Below are 23283 nucleotides of genomic sequence, written 5' to 3'. Positions count from 1 at the left end.
TTCTACCATTTTTCATTAAATACATGGAGTGTTGTGGAATATTCTTTCAGTGCTACAATCCCATTCTTAGCAAAGAGGTCTCACAGACAGAGAAAGTTAGGCTTGTTTGCACACCTTTAGAAGATTCTCAAAGTTATTCTTTCTAATTTTATGATCTAAAGTAAGCTTTTACTAAATAATGGTAATTGAAAATTGTTTTCCAACTATTTTCTTCCTAGCAAAAATAAAATCAGAAAACTGAAACCTTAAATTTAACAATTATGATTAAGCAGATAGATCTCACATACTAAGCATAATTACCACTGACACAGAAATGTTCCATTCAGTAAAAACTCACCAAATCTCATTCTCCTGTTGTGAGACTTGGCCTGATTAAATTAATTGTGCCCCAACTTAATAATGCTCCATGTTTGGGGGTTTGTTTCATTCCTTTTAAGGGCCAATTCATATAAATGCTCACCTTCATGAAGCCCTCACTCTTCAGCTTGTGAAGCTTGGAGGCAGCACTGTGAAGACGTTTTCTCTGAGAATTCAGAACTGAATCCATCACCTGCCACCACGTGCGGCAATTCAAGAAAAAGGCCAAACCAACAATACAGGTCACTGTTATGAGAATAACGTTCACTGTCATGTTGGCTGATTCCACATTGAAAATTGCCAACAGGGCAATCGCAGAAACAACACAAGACAAGATGAATAGGAAAATCACAAAAGATGGGAGGCAGCAAGTTTTCTTCCATTTCTTTTTACCTAGGAAATAAGTATTTCTGTTAGAATTAATGTACAATGTCATGACAAGTGAGTGCAAAATCTATTAACTTGCATACTTCTCATAAAACACTAACTAGCACAAAAGCTTACTGCAGTGTTACCACCCAGTCACAAACCAGTGGGAAAAAAAAATCTATTATTTGCCAAAATTCTTAGAAATTATGAAGCAGAGATATTCCTTTAATCTTTAGTTTATTTCCATCATTTCAATAAACCCACCCTGCTTGGAAATGACAATTTTGTGTCAGTGCTATTGCCCCTTACACTTGTAAAGTGCATTTAGATAAATAAATTGTAGGACAACAGTACAGGGACTTCTCAGTTTTTAAGTGGAATCTGGTACTTACATAATCTAATAGTAATGGTACCATTGAAGAACTAAACCAAAATTGCAAACTGCAACCTGAGGCCATCCTTTCATGCAAGCTAAAACACACATGAACAGGAAAACTACAGTAAATATGGTTTGGACAGTCCACAAAGGCCCCAGAGGAGAGTACAGAGCTCCTGACTTCAAGTGGGCTGAGAAAAAAGAAGCAAATACGGCAGTTGGAGCTTAGCACAGCTAAATCAGTATTTTCCAAAGCAGCAGTCTGTGCCTTTAGGACTTGTACAGATGCAGTGGTACATCTAGAAAATTGCTATCTTCTGGACACATTTGTTGATAACAGAGAATGGAATTTGTTGATAACAAAGAACAGGATAGCAATGATCTGAAGGAAAATTATGACAGCTAAAAATCAATATTTCAACTGCAGGGGGAAAATCAATTTTTTAATATGCTAAGTACAAAGAATACACAAGATTTATATGTGGCCCATATTATTCTCTACACCCAGGTATGAGCTGCAAAGGTTTTTCACATTGCTGACATAAGTGACAATAAGGATTGTGCTGCAGGACAAAGCAACAGAAATGCATAATGACAGAAGTGAGAAACAAAGGGGAACAGCTCAAATATATTTAGATGCAGCTCTAGATACAAGTAGAAATGTAAACATCTTCTTACTAGAAAGAGACAAAACTGGATTAAAGATACACTAAAATATCATGAACAATGAAATGACAATTGAAAGAGGCACGTCCACAAGTTTGCAGACATAACAGAAATTAAGATACAGGAGGCTAAAAATAAACCTCTATATAATTTCTGTAAACATCTAGAGGTACTAAACCTATGACCCTGGACCTGTAAACAACTAAAGAAAAGGAGAGAATGTGCAAAATCATCAAATAGATAAAATAAATTTTAAAAATCAATTAGATAATTAGGTAGAGCATAAGAAGGCAAGAGAACAAAGAATACAAGTGAATATAAAATTAAAATGAAAGGGAAAACACGATTACTGCAAATAACAACACTGCCATTCTCTAGACAATTTCAGGAAAAATTACACTATCATGAAAGCTGTTTCACTAAGATTAAGGAGAAGAACTGAAGAACCTAACATGGAAAAAAAGGGTGAAAAAATCTACCCATCCCTTTCATAAAGAACACTTAGTGAATTTGAAAAAGAACAATGAGGACTAAGCTGTGTTCAGCACATAGTTGAACATAGCAAACATGACATGCCTTTTCCAGCCTCTGCAGGACAGAAGAGTTGAAATGCTTCACATTGTGAGAGGTGATAGATTCCTCAATTTGTGGACAAAAAGAAATGAGAAATAACTGATACATACTAAAAGTACAAGTAAGTCCTCAATAAACTGAAAGTTAAACTCAAAAACTCCTTCTTTACAATATCATACTCTGCTCTGGGTATTTAGTTTTCTAGCAATCTACAGATGAAACAGAATAAAAAAGCTTGTTCCATTTGGATCAAGTAGGTACTTTTCATCCCATCTTTCTAGTACTAATCACAGCAATTTGTAGGATTGGACCAACATGTTCTACACATTTATTATTTCCAAGAGTAAGTAGTGGTCACTTATCAAAGATCTAAATTAAAATTTAATAAACTTAAGAAACCTATCAAAAGAAACATTCTCAAAACTACACTTCAAAGGAGATATTCCTTCACTATATTAATAAAATCAAGATTAGCAAATAAAATGGGGCATTTTTTCTCTTCCAAACAAAGAGTTTCCCCCTCTCTATAAATTTCTGCATGGCTACAACAGTTTCTAAAAAGAACTTATAGTGCGAAAAACAGAAGCCCTGGTAACAGTGCACTGAAATGGAATAATTGGAAATGTCATTCAGGTAAAAAAAAAAAACAAAACCTTGTGTATCTTCTGTCTTGAAAACTCGAAATAGCCTTGTTGCTAGGAAACCAAATTCCCTTTCACATGCATCAGAGAGGGTAGCAATCATCTCAGCCAGTGAAGTCTCTCCACCTACACTGGACAGTCTATTGTAGTCTGTAAACAAGAATCTGAAAGAGACAAAAACATGTATTTGGTGTACTTCAGAAAACTTTAAATATTTTCTGGAAACTAAAACAAAAGTCTAGCTGCATCTCCACAGTTAGAAGTTTTTTTAAGTGGTACAGAATGTAAAACAAACACTGTTTTTAAAAAAAATCTACATGGAATGTAACTACTTCTCCATTTATCAACCTCTTCCTTGCCCCACTTTCTATTCTAAAACTTGATTTCTTAAAAAGATAAAAATTCTCATATCACTAATAGTACCTTAGATGACAGTAAAACACGAAAATATCTTTATGATGCCAAAATGCAATACTGAAAAATATTTTCAAAACTGCATTCTGATGTATTTTTAAATACTTACAGAGGATTTTAAAAATTACAGAAACATAAGATCACATAAAAGCACCATGAGGCTAAAATAGAAGGTTTTGAACAATGACACAAACACACAGCATAAGTTTTCTTGTTTTCAGGTAAACTAGAATGCTTGAACAGTCTGATGCTCCACTCACACGGAGGAAAAACTCCCCAAAGCTTAACAGAAGTAATCAGTGGAACAAGTATTAAACATATATAATATACAATAAGCTATGACAGGAAATTCTTATTTTATCTGGTATGAATTTTCATTAGTATAATAGCAAAAATTACTAATTCTACAAAGCACAAACTTTCACCAACTCTGGCATAGTTTTTCTTGAAAACACTATCTTCTTCACACTGTAAAGCTTATGATCTTCTAGGGCTACTGTTTTTCAAATAAGAATCTCAACAACTTTTCATATTAAGCTAAACATGTACATTATTATGCAGTTTGGAGAAGTATCAGGGTGAGCCTGATTGATTGATTGATTGATTGATTGATTGATTCATTCATTCATTCATTCAAGAGTAAATAAATTAATAATTAAATAACTAACCTGACAGGTAAAGCTTTAGTGGTTTGCTCTGGTAGTTCTGGTGGGTTCACAAACATGAGTTTGAGAAGCAACTCTAAATATCCAACATGTCTTGCCAACCTTGTACTTAACACCCAGGCCCAGTTCCATCTCTCCCCTTCTCTCCGGCCACCAAAGTAAATTACAGCTAAAATATTAAAAAGATGTTATGGTTTTAATTTAGTCAACATTGAATCATGAAGTTTGAAGAGATAAAGCATGGAGTTCTGTAAAAAAAGTTATCAACTTTTAGCATTTAAACTAAAAATGAGAATAGTAAGAGCAACACAATGAAATAAACAAAATCCTTCTTTGTTCTCATGAATGCCCTCTCACAAATTACACACAAAACAAGGGGTCCAAAAGTTTCTTACTGTCCACAAAAATATTTAGTGTTTTTTCTGAATGGCAAAGCATATCTACAAAGTAATATTGAATTCCAAAAACAGACAAAAATCTTCATGAATTCCAACAAAGACTTACTAAAGAAAATGTAGAGAACAGCTAATAAGCTGAGTGACACTGCTATTCCAAGCTTTGCATCCACTGTGAAAGCGAGCAATAAACCCAAACCCCCACACAGCAAAAGTGTGAGGAACACAATAAGCCAGGAGAACTGAAACAGAGGTTCAATCTGCTGTCCTGCAAAAGTCTTCATTTCATCTAAAACAAAAAGACAAAGACCAGTTAACATATGAAGTCACTCAAAAAAGATCATTTTTGAAAATAAGTTTTTCAGCGGACTGCATAACTTATCCCAATTACTGATCCAGAAAAAAGACACTGATGCTTGAATTCTTCAAACATTAGTGCAAAACCCTGTTTTCATCCATGCAATGAATGAAAATATTTAAATACACAATACTCACATTCTTTATGCTTTCTACTTTTGAAAGCATATTAAAAGTCATGCCATTTCCTATCCTCCTTTTAAAGTGTAAAACATATTTTGTGATACTAAGAAAAATAAATCCACCATATCTGTTCAAATACTCCACCAAACCTCCAAAATCTCAATCACTGAAACATGGACTGTGCTCCTCAAATAGTCAGATAGAGTACAATCTGAAGGCTACAGTATTATTTCTGTTTGTTGATTCTTATATCCTAAAACAGGAATTCCTGAAGGAACTTATTTAGATTCTACAGAATAAGAAATAACAGATACACAATCCAGAATAAAGACAGGAATGTGGAACAGGAGGAAAACACTAAGAAAATGTTTCAGAAATGTAAGAGTTCATCAGCAACAAATATCACAAAGTACATAAACTTTTTGTTTATGACATGGAACAGGAGGTGAAAAAACTAATGCAGAGATCCCATTTTAGCTAATACAAAATCACAGAAAGTAAGAAACAGCAAGACTGGTAGAACTATTTTTAATTATATTGAAACATCTCAACAAACACCCTTTGTAAGAAAATGCTGAAACTAAACATGATTTCTACCAGGAAAATATTGATTTATTTAATATACTGCATTTGCCTTCCTCTGTCATTTCATAAAGTTCAAAAAACTCAAAGAAAGAGGAAAGGGGAAGAAAACTAGATGCAAAGAACATACACTACAGAAAATAAAATATTAAAAGCCTGATGATTGATCTTAAGCATTAAAAAGAAAAAACACACAGGATGCACAATAAACAAATACTGCAGAAGAGGAGGTCTGAACCTGATCAGACACACAAACAGGCCCAGCAAGGCATATTCAGGCAGCCAGACTTTCTGTAGTACATAAAGAGGAAATTTACTGCTGCAGGAAACTCACGGGAAAGACAGAAGCACTGTCTTGACATTGTATAAATGAACAAAGCAATCTATGGATGAACTGACCACAGTAAAATTTAAATCCTTTCATCATAGAAACAGAGATCAGATAAAACATCACATGGACCAACAACCCCCACAAAAACTAGTAACTCCAATGTGATGCTTTTCATAGATAGATTGGAAGTACTGCAAAGACTAAATCAAGTTTTTACCTTCCAGTTTCTTAAGCAGGAAAGATTTTCCACTTCCCCACTGTGCATACAAGCCTACACAGATGGGTGGCTGCATGGTTGGTTCACTCAGAATATCAGCCAAAGCACTGCTGTACAGGTCATAGCCCAACATGTCACCATCAGATTCCGTGGGAGACAAGTGCCCTGCAACACAAATACTGTGCTACACAACTGCTCTAAGAAAGCTCTTCAATATGACTATTGCCATAAATAAAGTCATGACACATTCACTCATATTTATATATATATATACTCTTGCTATATAACAGCTGTTATAATTTGTACATTCCTGTTCAAAGGAAATTTAAATCATCCACATAAATGATACATAAATATTATATCTATTAAAGCCTACTACAAGACTCAAGATCCCAAAACACAGGAAGTCAAAGAAAGTAATTTCTACAAAAGCAAGATGCAAATAAAAACAAAGAGATCAATGGCAGTCCCAGAGCCGAAATAAGAGATATTTGACCTTTACCAGGCTTTTAGAGTCATGGGTTTTTTTGCCAAATAATTATTTTTAAGCCTTCCCATTAAATGCAACATTAAAAATCTGTAGCCACTTTTCAATACATAATCAAATACTGAATTGTCAATAGTGATTAAAAAAAAGAAAATACTTATACTTACTGGCACCAAATATCTGTGTTAAAATACTCTTCTGGTGGCTACAGTCAATATTGTAAGGGGTTTCTCCTGTCTTGTTGGGTCTATAAAGCAATCTACCATCTTTTGGATTTCTTAAGAGTAATTCAGCAAGTTTACGGCTTCTTCCACGAATAGCAATGTGAAGTGGAGTATCTCCTTTCTGCAATCAAGTGAAAAGCTAGTAATATCTAACATGAATTCCTAAGATTATGGACAGACCATATGTTCAACACTGTTTCAGAAGTATTATTTCTTTGAAATAAATCCTAGGGCACTTTCAAAAGCATCAGTGCCTTATAGCAAGCATTTTTCCCCTTGAAAAAGCATTATAAATCTTTCAGAGAAGACATGTGAAAAAGCAGTTCTTAGAATGCTAAACCTCAGACACTGCCTTCTATCTTAAATGCTTACATTAATATCCTAAAGTTCATGAAAACTGTAGTCTCTGTGTAGAAACAAATGCCTAAAGGCAAACTCAGAGACTTGTTTGGAACAAGAGACAGTGCTTGTTAGAATTGTTTCAATGTCTGCTCAGGCTTTTCTAAAAACTTTCCAGTAAAAGTTTTCTTATTGCATCAAATCAATGTTATAACTTATTTGCCCTAAATATAGCAAGAGATTTAAAAAGCATCAAATAAATGTTGCTGCATTTAGAAGGTTTGCACTCAAAGTAGGTAATGCATAGTTGTATTTGCCAGTTGTATTTGTCCTTGGCATCCCATTTGATTAATGTCTATTAATCAAAAACTAACATCAGTGACAAGTAATAACCATTCTCTATGCTCTTCTTCAAGTGTAATAAAAACTAGTTGCTTTATCCATGAAAGTTTTATTCCTCTCCTAGGTTTTTTTTCCAAGTTATTAAGAGCACCCTAACACAAAACAAACCAAAATCTGACAATATATTAATGGTGGAAACAAATTTATGCTTAAATATTCTGATGCATTTAATTATTAAACATATGGGAGATTAAGCATTTAAGTCTTATTTAACTATTAAGCACATGGGAAGGTCTCTTTCTGTATTAGCTTCAACAGCTCTCTCCAAAATCCTGCTGCAAAACTAAAATGATTAAATATACTAAAGTAAACAAATAAATAATTCTTTACCTTGTCTACAGCAGAGACCTTAGCTCCTTTATCCAGAAGAAGCTCTACTATTTCAATATTTCTCATTTTGGTTGCCTTTATTAGAGGTGTTTCTCCATCCTGAAATAGAAAAATAGGACTAATATAAAGACCTCTGTATACCCAAAACCAAGGAAAAAAAAAAAAGTAATAGGGTAACAAATTAAAACAAAAAACTTTAAGACAATTAAAATTAAATATGCCACTGTGCAAGCAACAACACTTTAGCACTTATGACTGTGAAAAAGTATCCCAGACCCAGTTTTCTACATTGATTAGAATCAAAAAACAAAATTCATTTCTGTCAATAACAGTGTCAAACAGGAAAAGACAAAATTCAGATAAAATACAAGATATTTGAAAATATTTCACTCCAACTACAGTGCCAACTGCTCTTATTTTTTTCCTTACTGCTGCACATGCCTGAACTCATGCCTAGTAATATCAAAAAACTATTTCGCCCAATTTCCAGTAGCACCTGGTCTTTATTCCTTATTGCTGGTCATGTCAATGATGCTGAGGTAAAGAATCCACATGTTCCCTGCTATCAAGGATTTAACAGCAAATCATATTTATCAACAGCAGGAACATTGCTATTGCTGAGATGCCTTATTTCAGAAAAAAAATAAATAACAGCGTTCAAGGTACCAACACTTCACAAAACCAGAATTTGATATGATTTTCACATCACATAGGAGCTGAGAAAAGAACAGAGGTTAAAAAAAGCAATTCAATTAAAATTCTAATTGTTACCTTGGTACATGTCTCAGTATCAGGGTTGCATTGCAAGATATCCCTCACCATTGTAGCATTTCCTTTCTCAACTGCCCAATATAAAGCAGTTTTATTATCCTAAAAATAAAATAAGAGTATTAAACACTAACAGTATTTTCATTTAGTTGGATTAATTTCAAAAACAGTATTTAAAGTACAACCATTATGTATTGAAAATTGCATATAATACAGCAATTTTTAGCACAGCTCAAGGCAAAGGTGAACAAGTCTAATTGGCACAAAAGTAGAATTTAGAGGGGAGGATGAAAATTGGGGAATATAAATCTATTTTGAAAATCTTTGTGAAATATATTAAGAGCTTTAAAAATCCAATCAGACTCAACTTGTCTTGTCTAACTCAAATATAGAAATCACCTAATGAAATAAAACAACTTTTTTACAGAGCCATGCAAGCTGGGAAGCTGTAAAATTAGTTGGACAAGAATGTCAACACAAAGAACCAGAATGCTGATCAGCCAGACATTTTATCAGTAAACCTGGGGCAAGGTTCATTGCTGCAAATCTGCTTCTGTCATCTTTTTTCCCCAGTGATGTGTAGAGAGGTGCTATGAAGAAAGTCTTCATATTTTAAATCTTTCTGTAGCCTAGTGACTGCACCATGACTCGTTCTGTTTGATGCATATTTATATAGAAACATTTAAGAAAAGCCTCTGAACACACACCTGCTTCTAAGCAGGAATGTTAAAGTGCCCCTTGCAGCCTTCTACCTTGCCTGCTTCTTTCATTTGCAACTCTTTCTTTTCCATTTGTGGGTTTCACAGCAAACTGAGTTTAAAGCCTTTCTCAACAGTTCAACAAGCCCAGTCACTAAGACTTCTTTCCTCTCCAATCACTTGGGTTTCATCTTCTCTCTCCTTCAGTGAGCTGGCTTCCAAGACATCAGCCTGAGCTGTACATCAGCCAGGCACAGGTCTGCCAGCTGCTCCCAGCTAGGTCCTCCCCCTCCCAGAAGGGCTGAGGAAAACACCACCTGAGCCCTCACCTGCCCCAGCTCTCACTCCTTTAGTCACGTTTTATCTGCTGAAGGTATCCGCCAGCTAGTGACCATATGAATGAATGATCAGCAAGGAACATATTTGCTGGAAGGCTGGACAAGACTCAGCAATATTTCTGAAATGTCACAAATTTGGGCAGTCAACACATCTCCCCAGAACACACCTGGCCAGCAAGCAGGTGCTGCAATGCCAAACAGCAGGGAAGTTGCTCCCAGTAAGGAAGGAGCACTCATCTCCACTTTTGATACTGCGGGTCCTAAACTATGATCTGAAGTGCAGAGCCAGAACATTGCTCTGATGGTACTGAGTCCTGTAAGGCTGCAAAAACATTCTCTAGATCAACCATGGCAAATTGCCACTCAAGCAACCTCACACTGCCAGAAGTCACAAGCTTCCCTGCTACCAAAGACACTGTAACCTCTTGCTGTTTTTGGATTGCTTCAGCCATAGCAAGATTTTGAAAAGCTTCAGATTTTCAAACCCGTCACAGCCAGAAGCTGAGACACATGGGTTGCCAATGGCAGGTTAGAGGAAGAGAACCAAATGCTACCTTTTCTTGAAAATAAAAACTTGTTGGCTTCTCAGAGAGGCTCTGCAGCAGCAGCAGGCACTGAACCTTTGCAGCTCTCAGTGACTAGTTAGTTTTGTGTTCAAACTTGGCAGAACACATGTGCCCAAAAGCAGAGTGATTTGAATAGCTTGAAGCAAAAGAAAGCAAGCTGAATGTAACAGAAACAAGTATGCTGAGTGAAATTTTCCAGTAAAAGAGTAAAATTAGTACCTTAATCAAAGGGACAAAAAAGAAAGAAGGGACAGGTAGAAAACACAGAAATCACTGACAACAATGAAACAGGAAGCAACACAGAAAGCTGGCGGAGACAAGAATCAACCAAGCACAGTGACAGAACTGCTCTGACAACAGATATAATCTTGGGTGCACATTTCATTGATTTTCTATTTAAAATATGATTAAAATAATTACATCAAGTGTCTTTTAAAGTATGTCATTATTTTAAAACTGTTCAGTAGTGCAGATGAAATAAGTTCAGTTTACATATTTTACTTTTCAACGATTATGCAATTAACTAAAAAACTGTGTTTAACAAGCATTACATTTATTTGTATCTTATATCTTAAAAGGTGCACAGCAATGTGATATATTTTACTGTTCAATGGAATTTGAATTTCCTGCAGAGTAGACAAAGCAAACTTTAAAGCCCTGTTTTCAGGAACACAGTATAACTATTTGGTGCACAAATTCACATCCTATTTAAGAAGTGCTCTAACATTTACAATGTTGTACTTACCTGACCTCTGATATCTATATCAGCATATTTATGGAGCAGGGCTCTCACAATTTCAACGTGACCACCTCTAACAGCCCCAATCAACACTGTATCTCCACTCTATAAAAATTGTGAAAGAATATTGAGCATTAATTATAATAATTTACAAACAAGAAGTGCAATAGAGAATGAATTACAACTTCCAAATATACACTATGCCTATCTACATTAAGAAATCTCCACTATTTTAAAAAAGAAAGATACACAAACAATAGAACTATCTCTTAAAAAAATGGGTATATAATAGAAAAAATTCTGGACTTTTTTTTTTTTTAATTGTTCAGGAAAACAAACACCATAAATAGGTCTAGCTTAAACCACTAGCCTATAAAACCCAGCATAAATTAATAATAAATATTAAAAAAGCCACTTGTTTTCTGTTCATAGGAAGACCAAACACTCTTAGAAATAACCTAATTACAATCAGACAAGAATATTGCCTGTCTCGTCGAGATGTTTCACAACTGACAAAAGCTCATCAAGAATTTTGAATAAATTAATGCCCATTTTTAATGCAGATTTGACTGTTACCTTGTTTACACACATTATGTTATTACAAAGAAAAAAAGCAAAAGGCTGATTTCATCTCGGATCCAAACAAAAAATATTTTGGTGTGGCAAATGGAGTTATATATACATAAAACAAAGTTACAATTGTGCTTAAGGCTTCTGATTTTAACACATCTAAGGCTATCCCAGAATTTCAGAAATTACATTATACTCCTGAAACTGCTTAGTACTCCTTTCATGATGAAACAGGAAAAATAAATACAAGTATAGCAAAACCACAGGTGTGGAACTCAAGAGTGCTGAGCAGTAGAAAATGCCCCATAAACCAGTCATTACATATTTAGCTGTGAACCAAGAAAGTTTCTTTATCAAAACCTACTCTAGCATGTGAAACTAAGAGTACTCATTGTTAGGTGTATTTTTGGAATGCAGTCAGCTGTGCTGAAAGCTGTAATTTCTCCTTCCTGAAAAGCACAGAAATACAGACCATTGTAGAACACTGTGGCGGAAGAGGTGCTAAGAGGGATTGCAATGTTTTTTCTAAATATTTTTAAAGTTTGCTTTGATATGTGCCTGAGGTCAAATTTGTTGTGACATGCAACACTGTAACTCAGTACACTGCCATTTGAGAAATGCACTGACACTTATAATACAGGAAAATGCATCCAAAAATCCTTTTAAATTTATGAGGCAAGTATTAATAAGCTTTCCTCTATTCTCTGCAACCCCAAGCAATCCAACTTGGGGATTGTGAATGTAGCCTCAAAAATGTATGATTGTTCTGAACAAAGTCCTGAACTTGAACTGATGTTTTGAGAGAGACATCTAAGTTTAGGTATCTAATCAACTACAATCTCAAGGCTGCAGTGCTTGACCTGTCTTTGACACTTCAGGAACTGACTATCAAGAGGGCACTGCAGATAGTCCAAAGCACCTGTATAATTAATCAAATAAAATCCTGAGCTGCCAGCAAGCAGATTCATACTCTGGGCACAGTTCATGTCACATCTCTACTGAGTAGTGCATGTATAGGTCAGGTTCACAGCATTACATTTACATCTCTTAACCCAGAGATGAAGTCTCCCTCTCATATATGCAAGTTTTCTAGTAAAAAGTTTCATTGTAAAAGATAAAGGTACATTCTGAATTAAATGCATTATTTTTCACAGAAGCCATGGTTTACAGTTTTAGCAGCACTATCCCACCCCAAATCTACAGATTAGTTCAGTATTAGTCTTATGTTACAGATATGTCAGATGCCCTATGTTCTCAATTCAAGCATCTCAAAGAGTAGTTTCAGTAGTTTATCTTTTACCTTCACATAACAACATTTACCACTTAACGTACTTGTAAAAGAGTAATACACAAAAATACCCCTAGATGGCAGAAAAACTAGAAAGTCAGAAAAATCACATATTTACAAATCTGCATACACTGGTATTTAAACATAAATTATTTATATATATAAAATGACTATTATGATGAAAATTGACTCACTCTGTCAGGAATGTTCACATAAGTTCCAGCATCAAGAAGATCTTGCACAATTTCAGTATGTCCCTCCTTCGACGCAATCATCAAAGCTGTATTTCCATCTTTATCTGTTAGGTTTACATTTGGGTTCCTTTTCAGAATTTCTTTTACTGAGTCAGTATAGCCACCCTTCACTGCTACAATAAGTGCAGTCATAGAATTCTTTAAATAAAACCAAAAGATTTTACTGTACAGTGGATATAGCAATCACCATTATATCAGCAGTTCAAATAATGACAAAAATAAAATTCATTGACATCACTCTCTTAATCATCCAAATGCTACTTCAGTGCTGTGTTTTACAGTGCACCAAAAAACATGCTTTTTAAAAACAAAGAAATAAACTAAGAACAACAATAGAAAACACTTCAAGTGCAAAAAGCAAAATTCAGATCAGTTTATTCTATTTCCTGAATGCCACATATATAATAATTTGCTCGTCATATGGGAACTTAGTATTATCAGAGTATCTGGATTTACAAATACTGTTCACAGAGAGGATTTTTGAAGAACTTCAGAAAAAAATCATATGAATAGCAAAAGTTTTCCTAATCTTCCACTTAACTTTTAATGGATTTTTCTTTTGTTTTGACAAGGAATTTAAATGTAATCTATTTTATTAAAACACAATATGCAGCTGAAATTTCTGAAAAAAATTCAATTTCTGAAAAGTTGCAGTCACCATTATTATTTTCAAAAGATGTTCGGGTTTGATTTACTTTTCAAATGGCTCTGAGAAATAAGATATTTGATGTATCAGGCTTGAATACTGAATGAATTTTGATAGTGCTAATCTTCAGATAACAATTAGCTAAGTTCATTTATGTCCATTAAAATTTACACTTAACATATTGATATGTTCACTGCCAATATAACTCCTTAGTTACATCATGGTTTTATTAAAAGGCACAAAGGAAATTCAGGAACTCTCACATGCAGTCTGCAAACAGCTGGAAAGCAAAACACTCCAGCATTTCATGTTGTTTCATGTATTTCTTGGTATTTGTTTTATAAAAAACCTAAACAGGACACACAGATGTACTTATCACTGGAAAATGCAGTTACTTACAGCTCCTTCTTGATCAACATCAGCTCCCATCTGTAGCAGGTATTTCACACACTCCAAATGACCTTTCCTTGCTGCCCAAACCAGTGGAGTGGTTCCATACTGAAAAAACATTCACAAAATTTTATCTATTGCTTTCTGTATTTAGTATCCCATACAATCTAGTATTTTTCCTACACTTCATTGCTTTCATTTTTACAAAAATATAATTCAGTCTTGTGAATTAACACAAGCATTTGAAAAACTGCTTCAACTTTTCTTTTGTAGACAAATATAAGAATTACTTTTCTATACAACCTAGGACAGCAAAATTTCCAATAGCTCAGAAAATAGAAATATTTTCACAACCATCTAGAGTATACCATGGAAAAACTTCTTTCAAGCATAAAATCTTATATTAACATAACTCTAGCATGCTAATTCTAATCTTACGGGTAAAATAAAACAGCAAGTGTTCTTCTAATCAAGAATTCATAGATTTTCTTTCACAAGAAATTTATCAAATATTACAGAAGTTAAATGTTATATAGGTATAACTTACTTTGTCAGAGCAGTTCACTTTAGCTCCATGCTGCAGTAAGAGATGGACTATATCTGAGTGGCCACGTCCTGCTGCCCAAATAATTGGATAAACACTGTATTGCTTAGAATTAAAAAAAAATTAAAAATCATTTTAGTCTTATGTATTTTAATTATTTTACATCAACAAAACAAGTCTCAAGAGAAGTTAAATCCACAGAAGAATTAATATACAGATATAAATCCAACCACATTATCAATAACTGCTATCTAGTACATTAGGTAGACGATATCCTAGGAAGATGTCTGCTGTTTTGAATCAGTTTTGATTTATAACTCTTTAAACAAGGTTTGTAAATTCACATCTTTGTCTTAATAGTAACATTTGTAAGGTAGAAAGGAAGCAACAGACAGCTATGTAATAACCCTGAGTAACCAGGAATGCAGAGAAGTTGTGCCATGCACACAGACACTGCATATATATATTGTTCTGGCCACTGGGGCTCTTCCTTCATAGTTCATTGCCTCAAACAGCAGAGAACTGGCAGTATAAACAAATCGTTCAGTGCCTACACTTATTAGAAAATGCTTACAAATGAACTAAATCTCAAAATCTTATGGTTTTTTTCATTCTTCAACATGAATGGTATATATTCATATAATCTAAACTATTATGAAACAATTAAAGCAAATTATGGTTTCTAAATTGCACACATTAGTTACTTCATTAACTTCTATAGATGCAGAAAAATGAGTTGTTATACTAGTAACATTACATACACTACTTATGTTTTCTATTATTTCCTCTCCTGATAATTTGAATCTTAGTATGAGCTAACGCCCATTTGCTTCAATTTTAAAAGATTCAAAATTATTAAAAAAGCCAGTGGCAATCACACAGGTCATTAAAGCATACCCTTTATAAAGTACAGTGATTAACTCGTGGCAAAAAATGCAAAATGTTTAATCAAGATAATGAGTGCACAATTCAGGACTTCAAACATTTGGGAGGAGCAGATGTTTATGACTAAAACTTACCATGCCTGTGATGTTTGGATTTGCTCCTTTCTCAAGCAGCAGTTTAGCCACTTCAGTACGGCCTTTGTATGATGCCCACATCAGGGCAGTCCATCCTCCCTAGCAAACACAATTCAAAGAAATGTAAAAACTGAAAAATACTCAGAAATATAACTAATGACTTTTATTTCACTTTGTACTTGTCCTAAGACTATTCTGCAAATTCAAAATATAGTAACAATTGACCACACAATGATGCAATCCTATTTATTTAGAATAAATCATAAGCTCCTGCATGGAAGTAGATTTCCTGTTATATGCAAAACTTGGGAAAACATAATGTCCTTAATGTTGCTGAACATTGAATTCAGATTTCAAATCCATATAAATCCAGCTACTGTATTTAAAAAAAACCACAAAAACCCCAAAAAAACAACAAAACAAGAAACACACTGCTATCTTAAAACAAAGTCTAGACTCCAAATCAATTAACATGGAAAGCTTACTTTTGATTTCTGTAGCAGGGAGTAATAAGAGCAACTAATTTCAAATTACACTGGTGTGTTTCATTTAAGTTTGTAAGCTAGGAGACAATGAGGATTCGCTGACTAAGGCATTTGACAGATCAGGTTAACAAATTCCATTTTAAAATAACAGTATGCCTCCAATAACTGTCAGCACAATTTTTATTTATTTCTTTTTAACACACTTTTGGAGATGTGAAAGATCCCTCTGACTGGCATAGGTCTAGAAATCAAGCACTTGGCCATGTGAATGTGAATGTGCTTAATGTTAAACAAAAAATTTTGGCTAGTGAAGATGCCTCAGCTTTCAGACAGAGTGGAACTTCAATTAAACGAGCACTTTAACTCAACACTAGTGGTTTTCCACATTTTAGCTTAAGCAGAACAAAATTAGTCCTTGCAGGTACCTAATTCTATCTTCTGTCAATGGAGACAGTCTATAGCTCTTCAGGGCATCTAACCTTAGATTCATGTCAGCAGCTTTTATAACTCTTTAGATGGGCTGGACTATAGCATCCAGTTTCCCATATAAAAATTTGGCAAGATCAATGAAAGCAAGTGTTAGGAGACTGAAAACAAGGACTGCTGTATGAACAATCACAACTGCCCAGAGTAAAAGTAAACACAGATAAGTATCTTCTGGGAAACATAATGCTTATTTTACCAGAATACTTTAAAAAAAAAGGCACTACCATGCAAAAAAAACCTCCAACAACAACAAAAAAAACCACAAATGAACCCTCCCCCACAAAAAAACCTGTCACCTACACAAAACACACCCAAAAATCAAACTGTTCTACAGTTCAGCTTTTTTTCAGAGCAAATTAGGGGGGAAAAGCAGCCCCAGTAAACCAGCTGCCATTACTAAAGCAATCATTTTACAGGTGTAAAAAGCAATATTTAACTACACATTCTTTTTCATTTCAGCAGCACTGGATACATTATGTAAAACTGAAAGATCATTCCTTAGTTTTATGGAATTGAAAATCTCCAACTCACAAAACTGTTTTTCTATCTTATTTTTACACTAAGACAACACATACCAAATCCCGATGCTCCAAACTGACATTATAATTGAGAAGCTCTGCTACAATAGCTGCATGTCCTTCTTTAGCTGCTGAAATAAGAGCAGTCCAGTTATCCTAGAAAAAAAGGAAAAAAATGTTATACTTCCATAAAAGTAACGTTCTTTTTCAAATGTTTAATCCACAACAGGAAATACAGAAGCCCTTAAAATAGCTGTCCTAATAAACTAATAAACTCACAGTGTGCCAGTTATACACATGGAAATACCAAACAGGTATTCCAAATCTCCTCTACATTTATGTGCTCTCCTACCCAATATCTAGCACTTTCCACTCCCCAGTCCACTGCAGGTTATCTTAATAAATATATAGAGGAAGCAGCACCTACAAAGGATTAGAAAGCAAGGTCAAGACATTAAAAATTGCAGAGAGGGAATGAGATGCTAACCAAGACCACAGAAAACAGTGGCAGTGGGTCTCCACACATACTGTGTGACAGCACTCAAGGGATTGATCTGCAGGGTAATCTGGACTACAGTTGTTTGATCACTCCAGGAAAACACATTTCCCTTTGCATAAAGCTTATTTCCCCCCCACTGATCAAAGCTCATCCAGGTGTGGATTGATTTTTTATATGCTACACACTTATAAAATATAGCAACATTTTATAAGGTAGCTGTCCTTCCTAGAAGTATAGAAATTGTGGTAGTTACAGCAATTTTAATAAAATGTCTCAAAACAATAGAGACTTGGTTGGTAGGTTTTCGATGTTCTGGATTTTTTAGATGACAGATTGCATAGAAGACCTCTCCTGGATGTCCATACTGCTACATCTAAACTAAATGCAGAAGTGAAAAAAACAACTAAAATCCTTTTCCTGTTTACCACTCTTCGCTGGAATATACAAAACTTCCAAAACTTTCTAACAATATTTCTGTTCTATTTGTACCTTTTGGGCATCTTTCACCTGGAGTCAACCTCTGTTGCTGAGGCATGAAGACAAGTCACAAATTTAAAACCCCTCTCAGCCACTGTTCTGGCATTCATCTGAAATAATCCTTTAACCTAAATTCTCTCTAGGTATTTACTGAAAAAAACACCAAATACAAAACCCCAAATAAACAAAAATTCAACCCACTGACATACCTCAACAACATCAAGATGAGCAAAAATCACTTGGACCTCACCTTTGAACCTGTATTTCTCTATTCTAATTTCCCAGAAGAAACACCAGCAAATTCAGCAGAGATCAAGATGTTTTAAACATCTGAGGAATATCCCTACTCTTCACAAGGGCTCAGAGAAATACAAAAGCTAAGCAGCTTTGTACAAAAATTATATGTCATAATTTTCCACCTGCTCTTTTCCCCCCTGAGCTCAACACTAACCTAAATTCCCTTTGTTTGCATGCCCCTTGAAATTTTTTGTTCTTCCATTGTTAGGTGCCATCACATAAAGCACTAATACTTACTGCATCTTCCAAGTTGCAATTAGCTCCTTTCTTGAGAAGCTCCTGGACAATTTCTAAATTGCCTTGCTCAGCAGCCAACATAAGTGGAGTCTGGCCATTCTGAAATCAAAGTGACAGGAAAGTGATGAAAGTGATACACATACCACACAATAAAAACCCAGAAACTACAGAGCAACATTGTTTCCATTTTTAATTGCCACTGAGAAGCAGTAAGAAGGGCTGGTGTTGAAACCACATAGCATACTTGCAATACAAATGGAGAATATGGTATTAAACCTTGTCCCATAGGAGAATAAGAGATAAACACAGAAAAATTTCAGACATTAAAATTCTTACTATAAGAAAAAAAGTTACATTATTAAATATCTACCTTTGTGAATTATTTGCTCACTGAAGACATCTCCAATACATGTTACACCTTTACAACTTGGAGCAACTCAATCACATTGCTAAAAATTAATAAAGAAATGTATGTACTGTAGGAACCACAATGGCCATTAAAACATGCACACTGATTCAGAGGAACAGTGGCTCAAGCCATTCAGGTTATATACCCCACTTTTATTTCATAGCTTGGGAAATACAAACATCCCTCCTGTCCTCTGCAACATGGGTTCTTGGCAGACAGTCTCATCTCAGGGAAGATGAAAAACAGAAAAGCTGGTTTATTTGCCTTCAGAAGTATTTTAAAAGTCAGAATCTGTCACACTTACATCAGCCTACTTTTGTGACAGCAAATTTCTGAGGTACAATTGCTCTGGATGCTGAAAAGTAAAACTTGCTAAATTTTACAGTAAATTTATTAATTACAAGTTTAAAAAAAAAAATCAAGATAATTTTTCCTGACCTTGCTTCTGTTTTTTTCTCTCCACCACACAGAGAACTCAAATTATCTAGTCTTTAAATAACACAAAAGCTACATGTTAGGAGCTATATACCAGCAATTTCCCTGGAAAGAATAAAAATCAATGCAGAATCACTAATCTTTATAACTGAAAGTATTAACAATATGATTAATAAAGATACTGGATGACTCTTTCTGTTCTTGACAGACATAAAATCAAGAAATGCATGGGGTTTTTTTCAAAAATGCTTTCTGCCCCATCAGCTATTCCTTATGTTATTAATCTATGAGGTAATTTTTCACAATGAAAAATTATGCCCTCATGTAAGCTTATGCTGTTATAACTGCACATTGTATACATTCAAAAGGACACCATTGCTTTTAGATTCTAAAGTAAATTTTGTATCAACAAGAAGGACCTGAGTTTTAGGTCAGGTCATAAAAAAAAGAATTAAAATTATCAAAAAATCAAGAGAAAATAAAACACTACTTTTTAGAAAAGAACAACTCTCTTTGGAGGAGAAAACAGCCCTAACTTTTAACAGTTTTGCTCTTTAAGACATGCAAGTTAGTAAGTTGGGAATACACATACTAAGTGATTTCCTGAAATCCTGACAGATCACTCTGCCTTCTCTGATGACATCACTGGTGAGTGGGTGCAGAGCTGAGACACTGCTTATGCCATATCTAGCAAGGATTCCAACACTGTCTCCCACAACAACCAGGGACACTAAAGCAGGACAAGCTAGACAAATGGACAGTGAGGTGGACTGAAACTGGCTCCAGTGCTGGGCTCGGAGCAGTGGGATCAGCAGTACAAAGTCCAGCTGGAGGCCAGTCACTGGTGCAGGGAATCAATATTGGGATTCTGTTTAACCCTTTCATGAAGGACTGGGGCAATGGCACAGAGTGCACACACAGCACCTCTGCAGCCTGGTCAAAGCTGGGAGGAGTGGTTGATGCACCAGATGCTTGTGCTGCTACCCAAAGGGCACTGACAGGCTGGGCAGACAGGAACCTTACTGCACTGAGTACAGTGTCTGGTTGGAATGCCCAGAGGGAACTGTGCTGAATCTTTGTGAAGAGAGGCTGGGACTGCCCTGCACCAGATACAGACAATTCCAGCTGGCTCCAACCAACCCACCTGAGGACACAGGACCAGATAATCCCTAGGGATCCCTTCCAAGCACTGCTTTAGCAAAACACATGAAACCCCCTGCTTTAGCCTGACTCTTCTTCTCACTTCCTTCTGAACAGTTACTATTGTTATCACTCTGATTGTCTTCCAACAGTGCATAGCAAAAAAGGATAACACATTCCAAATAAAAGTATGTCTGGGCAAGAAGAGGCTGTGGATGGTAAAATTCCTCCCTCCTCTAAGAGGTGCCATACAGCTGCAGACTAGCTTTGGTTTTCTGAGACAGATGTAAAATTTTCTACAGGGGTACTGAAAACATCCTTCCCTTTTCGCTAGAAGACTCTTAAATGTAAGTATAATGTTATAATGTTGTAGCAACCATCATGAAGATTTCACCAACACAGAAATAAAAGATATTGCTACGTCTATGAGCTCCAGAATAATTCTCAAAAGTTGTCCAAGAGTCTAGACACTCCACAAATAAATGCTCGTTTTTCTCACACACCCATCAAGTACTGTCTATCCATACATCATAGCACAGTCTAAGTGTTGGAATAATCAAATTATAAAGGAGCACACCTGTATCTTTTTAGGGAAACCAATTAGTGGTTTCCCCTTACAGGTTAGCACTCTTGCAGTCTGTGAGAGAACAGAAGACTCAGAATTGAATATGCAGAAGCTCCTTCAGTACCAAGAGCAGAAAGAAAGGCACATCAAGGGAAAGCAAGGCTGTTAGGATCAAAGTGTATCACACAAAGCAAGCACCTATCATTAGCTGTTAATTCAACTGTCTGGTATGAGAGAGAAAAGATCATACAAGCAAAAGGATGTGCAGAGAAAAGGCAGAGGCTGAGACTTGCCCCACTTAACTGAAACTGACGGTGTTAATGCAATAAAACCATCCATATACAAACTGACTGGGACATCCCAGCTTTTCTGGGAACTGACCACATTCAAGATGAAGAGTTGGAATAAAGGGTTAGTAACAAGGTGGGTGATCCTACCATTGGACAAGTCACTGCAGCCTGGGAGGTCCTGGCATCAGCAAACCTTAGCCTGCCATGAATCTTTTTAGATCTCCAAAGGCACTCTCCTTTCAGTATTTTCTTTTTACCCAAGAAGAAAAGATGTTTTGGCAGGTCCAAAACTGGAAACTGAACTGCACTAAAAGCCACTGAATTCCAAGGAAGAGCTATCATTTAAAAAAACTCCTACCATTATACATATGGTTTAAAACTGATGCAAACCACATTAAGTTTGTCTGCAGAAATAACCCTCTCCAATGCAAGATAAGAAAGACTGAAAACAACAGGCATCAGGGAAATGATCTCTGCAAAAAAAGGCAGTTAATGAAACCCAGGATTTAGTCCCACCAATAAGTGAAGAAAAATTTAGAAAAGAAGGTGAAGGCAGCGGCACTTGATAAAATCAACATGATCATCTGATTTCAGCCATGTTGTTGAAAGGAATTGCCAGCAGAGGGAACAGACATTTCCCTCCTCAGATATGCTACATGCCAGGTGGTGAGGTTCATGTGTATGCTCTGAAACTTAAAAATTTGCCCATATGAAATACCTCAGCATATGTGCATACACAGCATGGAACGAATGTGCCAACAATGAAAGAAAACTGTCTTAAATGAAACCAGATCTAATAACTACAGTAAGGCTAAATCCTGTACATTGTTTTCACATTTGCATGATGCTTTTTGGGTTTGAGTAATAAATGTCATTGACTCCTTTCCATAAAAAATATTCTTTCCATCTCATGCAGATTTGAAAAATTGAGTAAAATAACATATTCTGAATGATTTTCATATAAACTCCCTACTGTGTATCAAGACTTTTGTGTACTCTCGGTAAACTCTAGACTTGCCTCTTTAGATACATATTTTTTCATCTAGATGAGCATATGCTGGTGTAAATTGCAATATATGCTCATATTTTGATTGTATAACAAAGTATCTCTCGACTGAAAACCAGGATGTGAGGCAAGGGTTATCATCATAGCAGGTTTCACCACAAAATGAACAGGGCACATGCAGTTGGATCCATGAACTAAGAAAGAATTCTTAGCCACAGAAAGACAGATATAAGCTCCATTCACAATGTAAGGATAGAGCTGCATTTTCCAGCTAAGAAGAACTCTCTAGAAAGCAAATACTATGAAAGATGCTGTCAGAGACTGAACACACAGTGTCCAGGTTATGCAAATGCAAGCAATCACTTAAAAACAAAACTGAAATTTGTATATTAAATAACCAGTGTGATCTCACTAATTATTCATTCCATAACTAACAAGCTGCAGTGTGAAACTGACCTTTAGAAAAATCATCTTACCTCATTTCTCTCATCAACATCCCTGCATTTCTCAAGAAGTGCTTTCAGAGCAGGAACATTTCCTTCTTCTACGTAGGTCAACAGACTCTGACTCATCAGACTCGCCATCTTCACACACTATTTCAAATGCTTCTAGATAACAAAGATTACCTGCATTTCAGGAAAGAAAAAAACCAGCAAAGCATAAGTAACAGCTATGACATTTGATATTAGAAATCATGAACTGTATATGTCAAAAAGTTTTGGTGGGTACAAACACATGCCTTTCTCCTCAACAAGACACTTTGGGGATGTG

The 23283-nt window shown here is 35.3% G+C and overlaps 1 protein-coding gene across 3 annotated transcripts in view; it reads right to left on the bottom strand.

The window, feature by feature from the left end:
* KIDINS220 (kinase D interacting substrate 220) overlaps positions 1-23283 on the bottom strand; it is a 75158-nt gene that overhangs the window by 44728 nt on the left and 7147 nt on the right. For all 3 annotated transcript variants that reach the window (XM_079327983.1, XM_079327985.1, XM_079327984.1), the window contains exons 2-17: positions 22989-23138; positions 18668-18766; positions 17215-17313; positions 15669-15767; positions 14653-14754; positions 14115-14213; positions 13010-13207; positions 10964-11062; positions 8620-8718; positions 7849-7947; positions 6721-6898; positions 6067-6231; positions 4566-4745; positions 4065-4230; positions 2995-3146; positions 461-750 (exon numbers count right to left, since the gene is read on the bottom strand). In XM_079327983.1, coding sequence (XP_079184109.1) covers positions 461-750; positions 2995-3146; positions 4065-4230; positions 4566-4745; positions 6067-6231; positions 6721-6898; positions 7849-7947; positions 8620-8718; positions 10964-11062; positions 13010-13207; positions 14115-14213; positions 14653-14754; positions 15669-15767; positions 17215-17313; positions 18668-18766; positions 22989-23096 — 2232 coding nt within the window. In that variant the 5' untranslated portion in view covers positions 23097-23138. The remainder of the gene's footprint in view (positions 1-460; positions 751-2994; positions 3147-4064; positions 4231-4565; positions 4746-6066; positions 6232-6720; positions 6899-7848; positions 7948-8619; positions 8719-10963; positions 11063-13009; positions 13208-14114; positions 14214-14652; positions 14755-15668; positions 15768-17214; positions 17314-18667; positions 18767-22988; positions 23139-23283) is intronic.

This window comes from Erithacus rubecula, assembly GCF_903797595.1.
Source record: "Erithacus rubecula genome assembly, chromosome: 2".
NCBI lineage: Eukaryota > Metazoa > Chordata > Aves > Passeriformes > Muscicapidae > Erithacus > Erithacus rubecula.
Note: the sequence above shows the minus strand (reverse complement) of the source record. Positions and strands in the feature narration are given on the sequence as shown.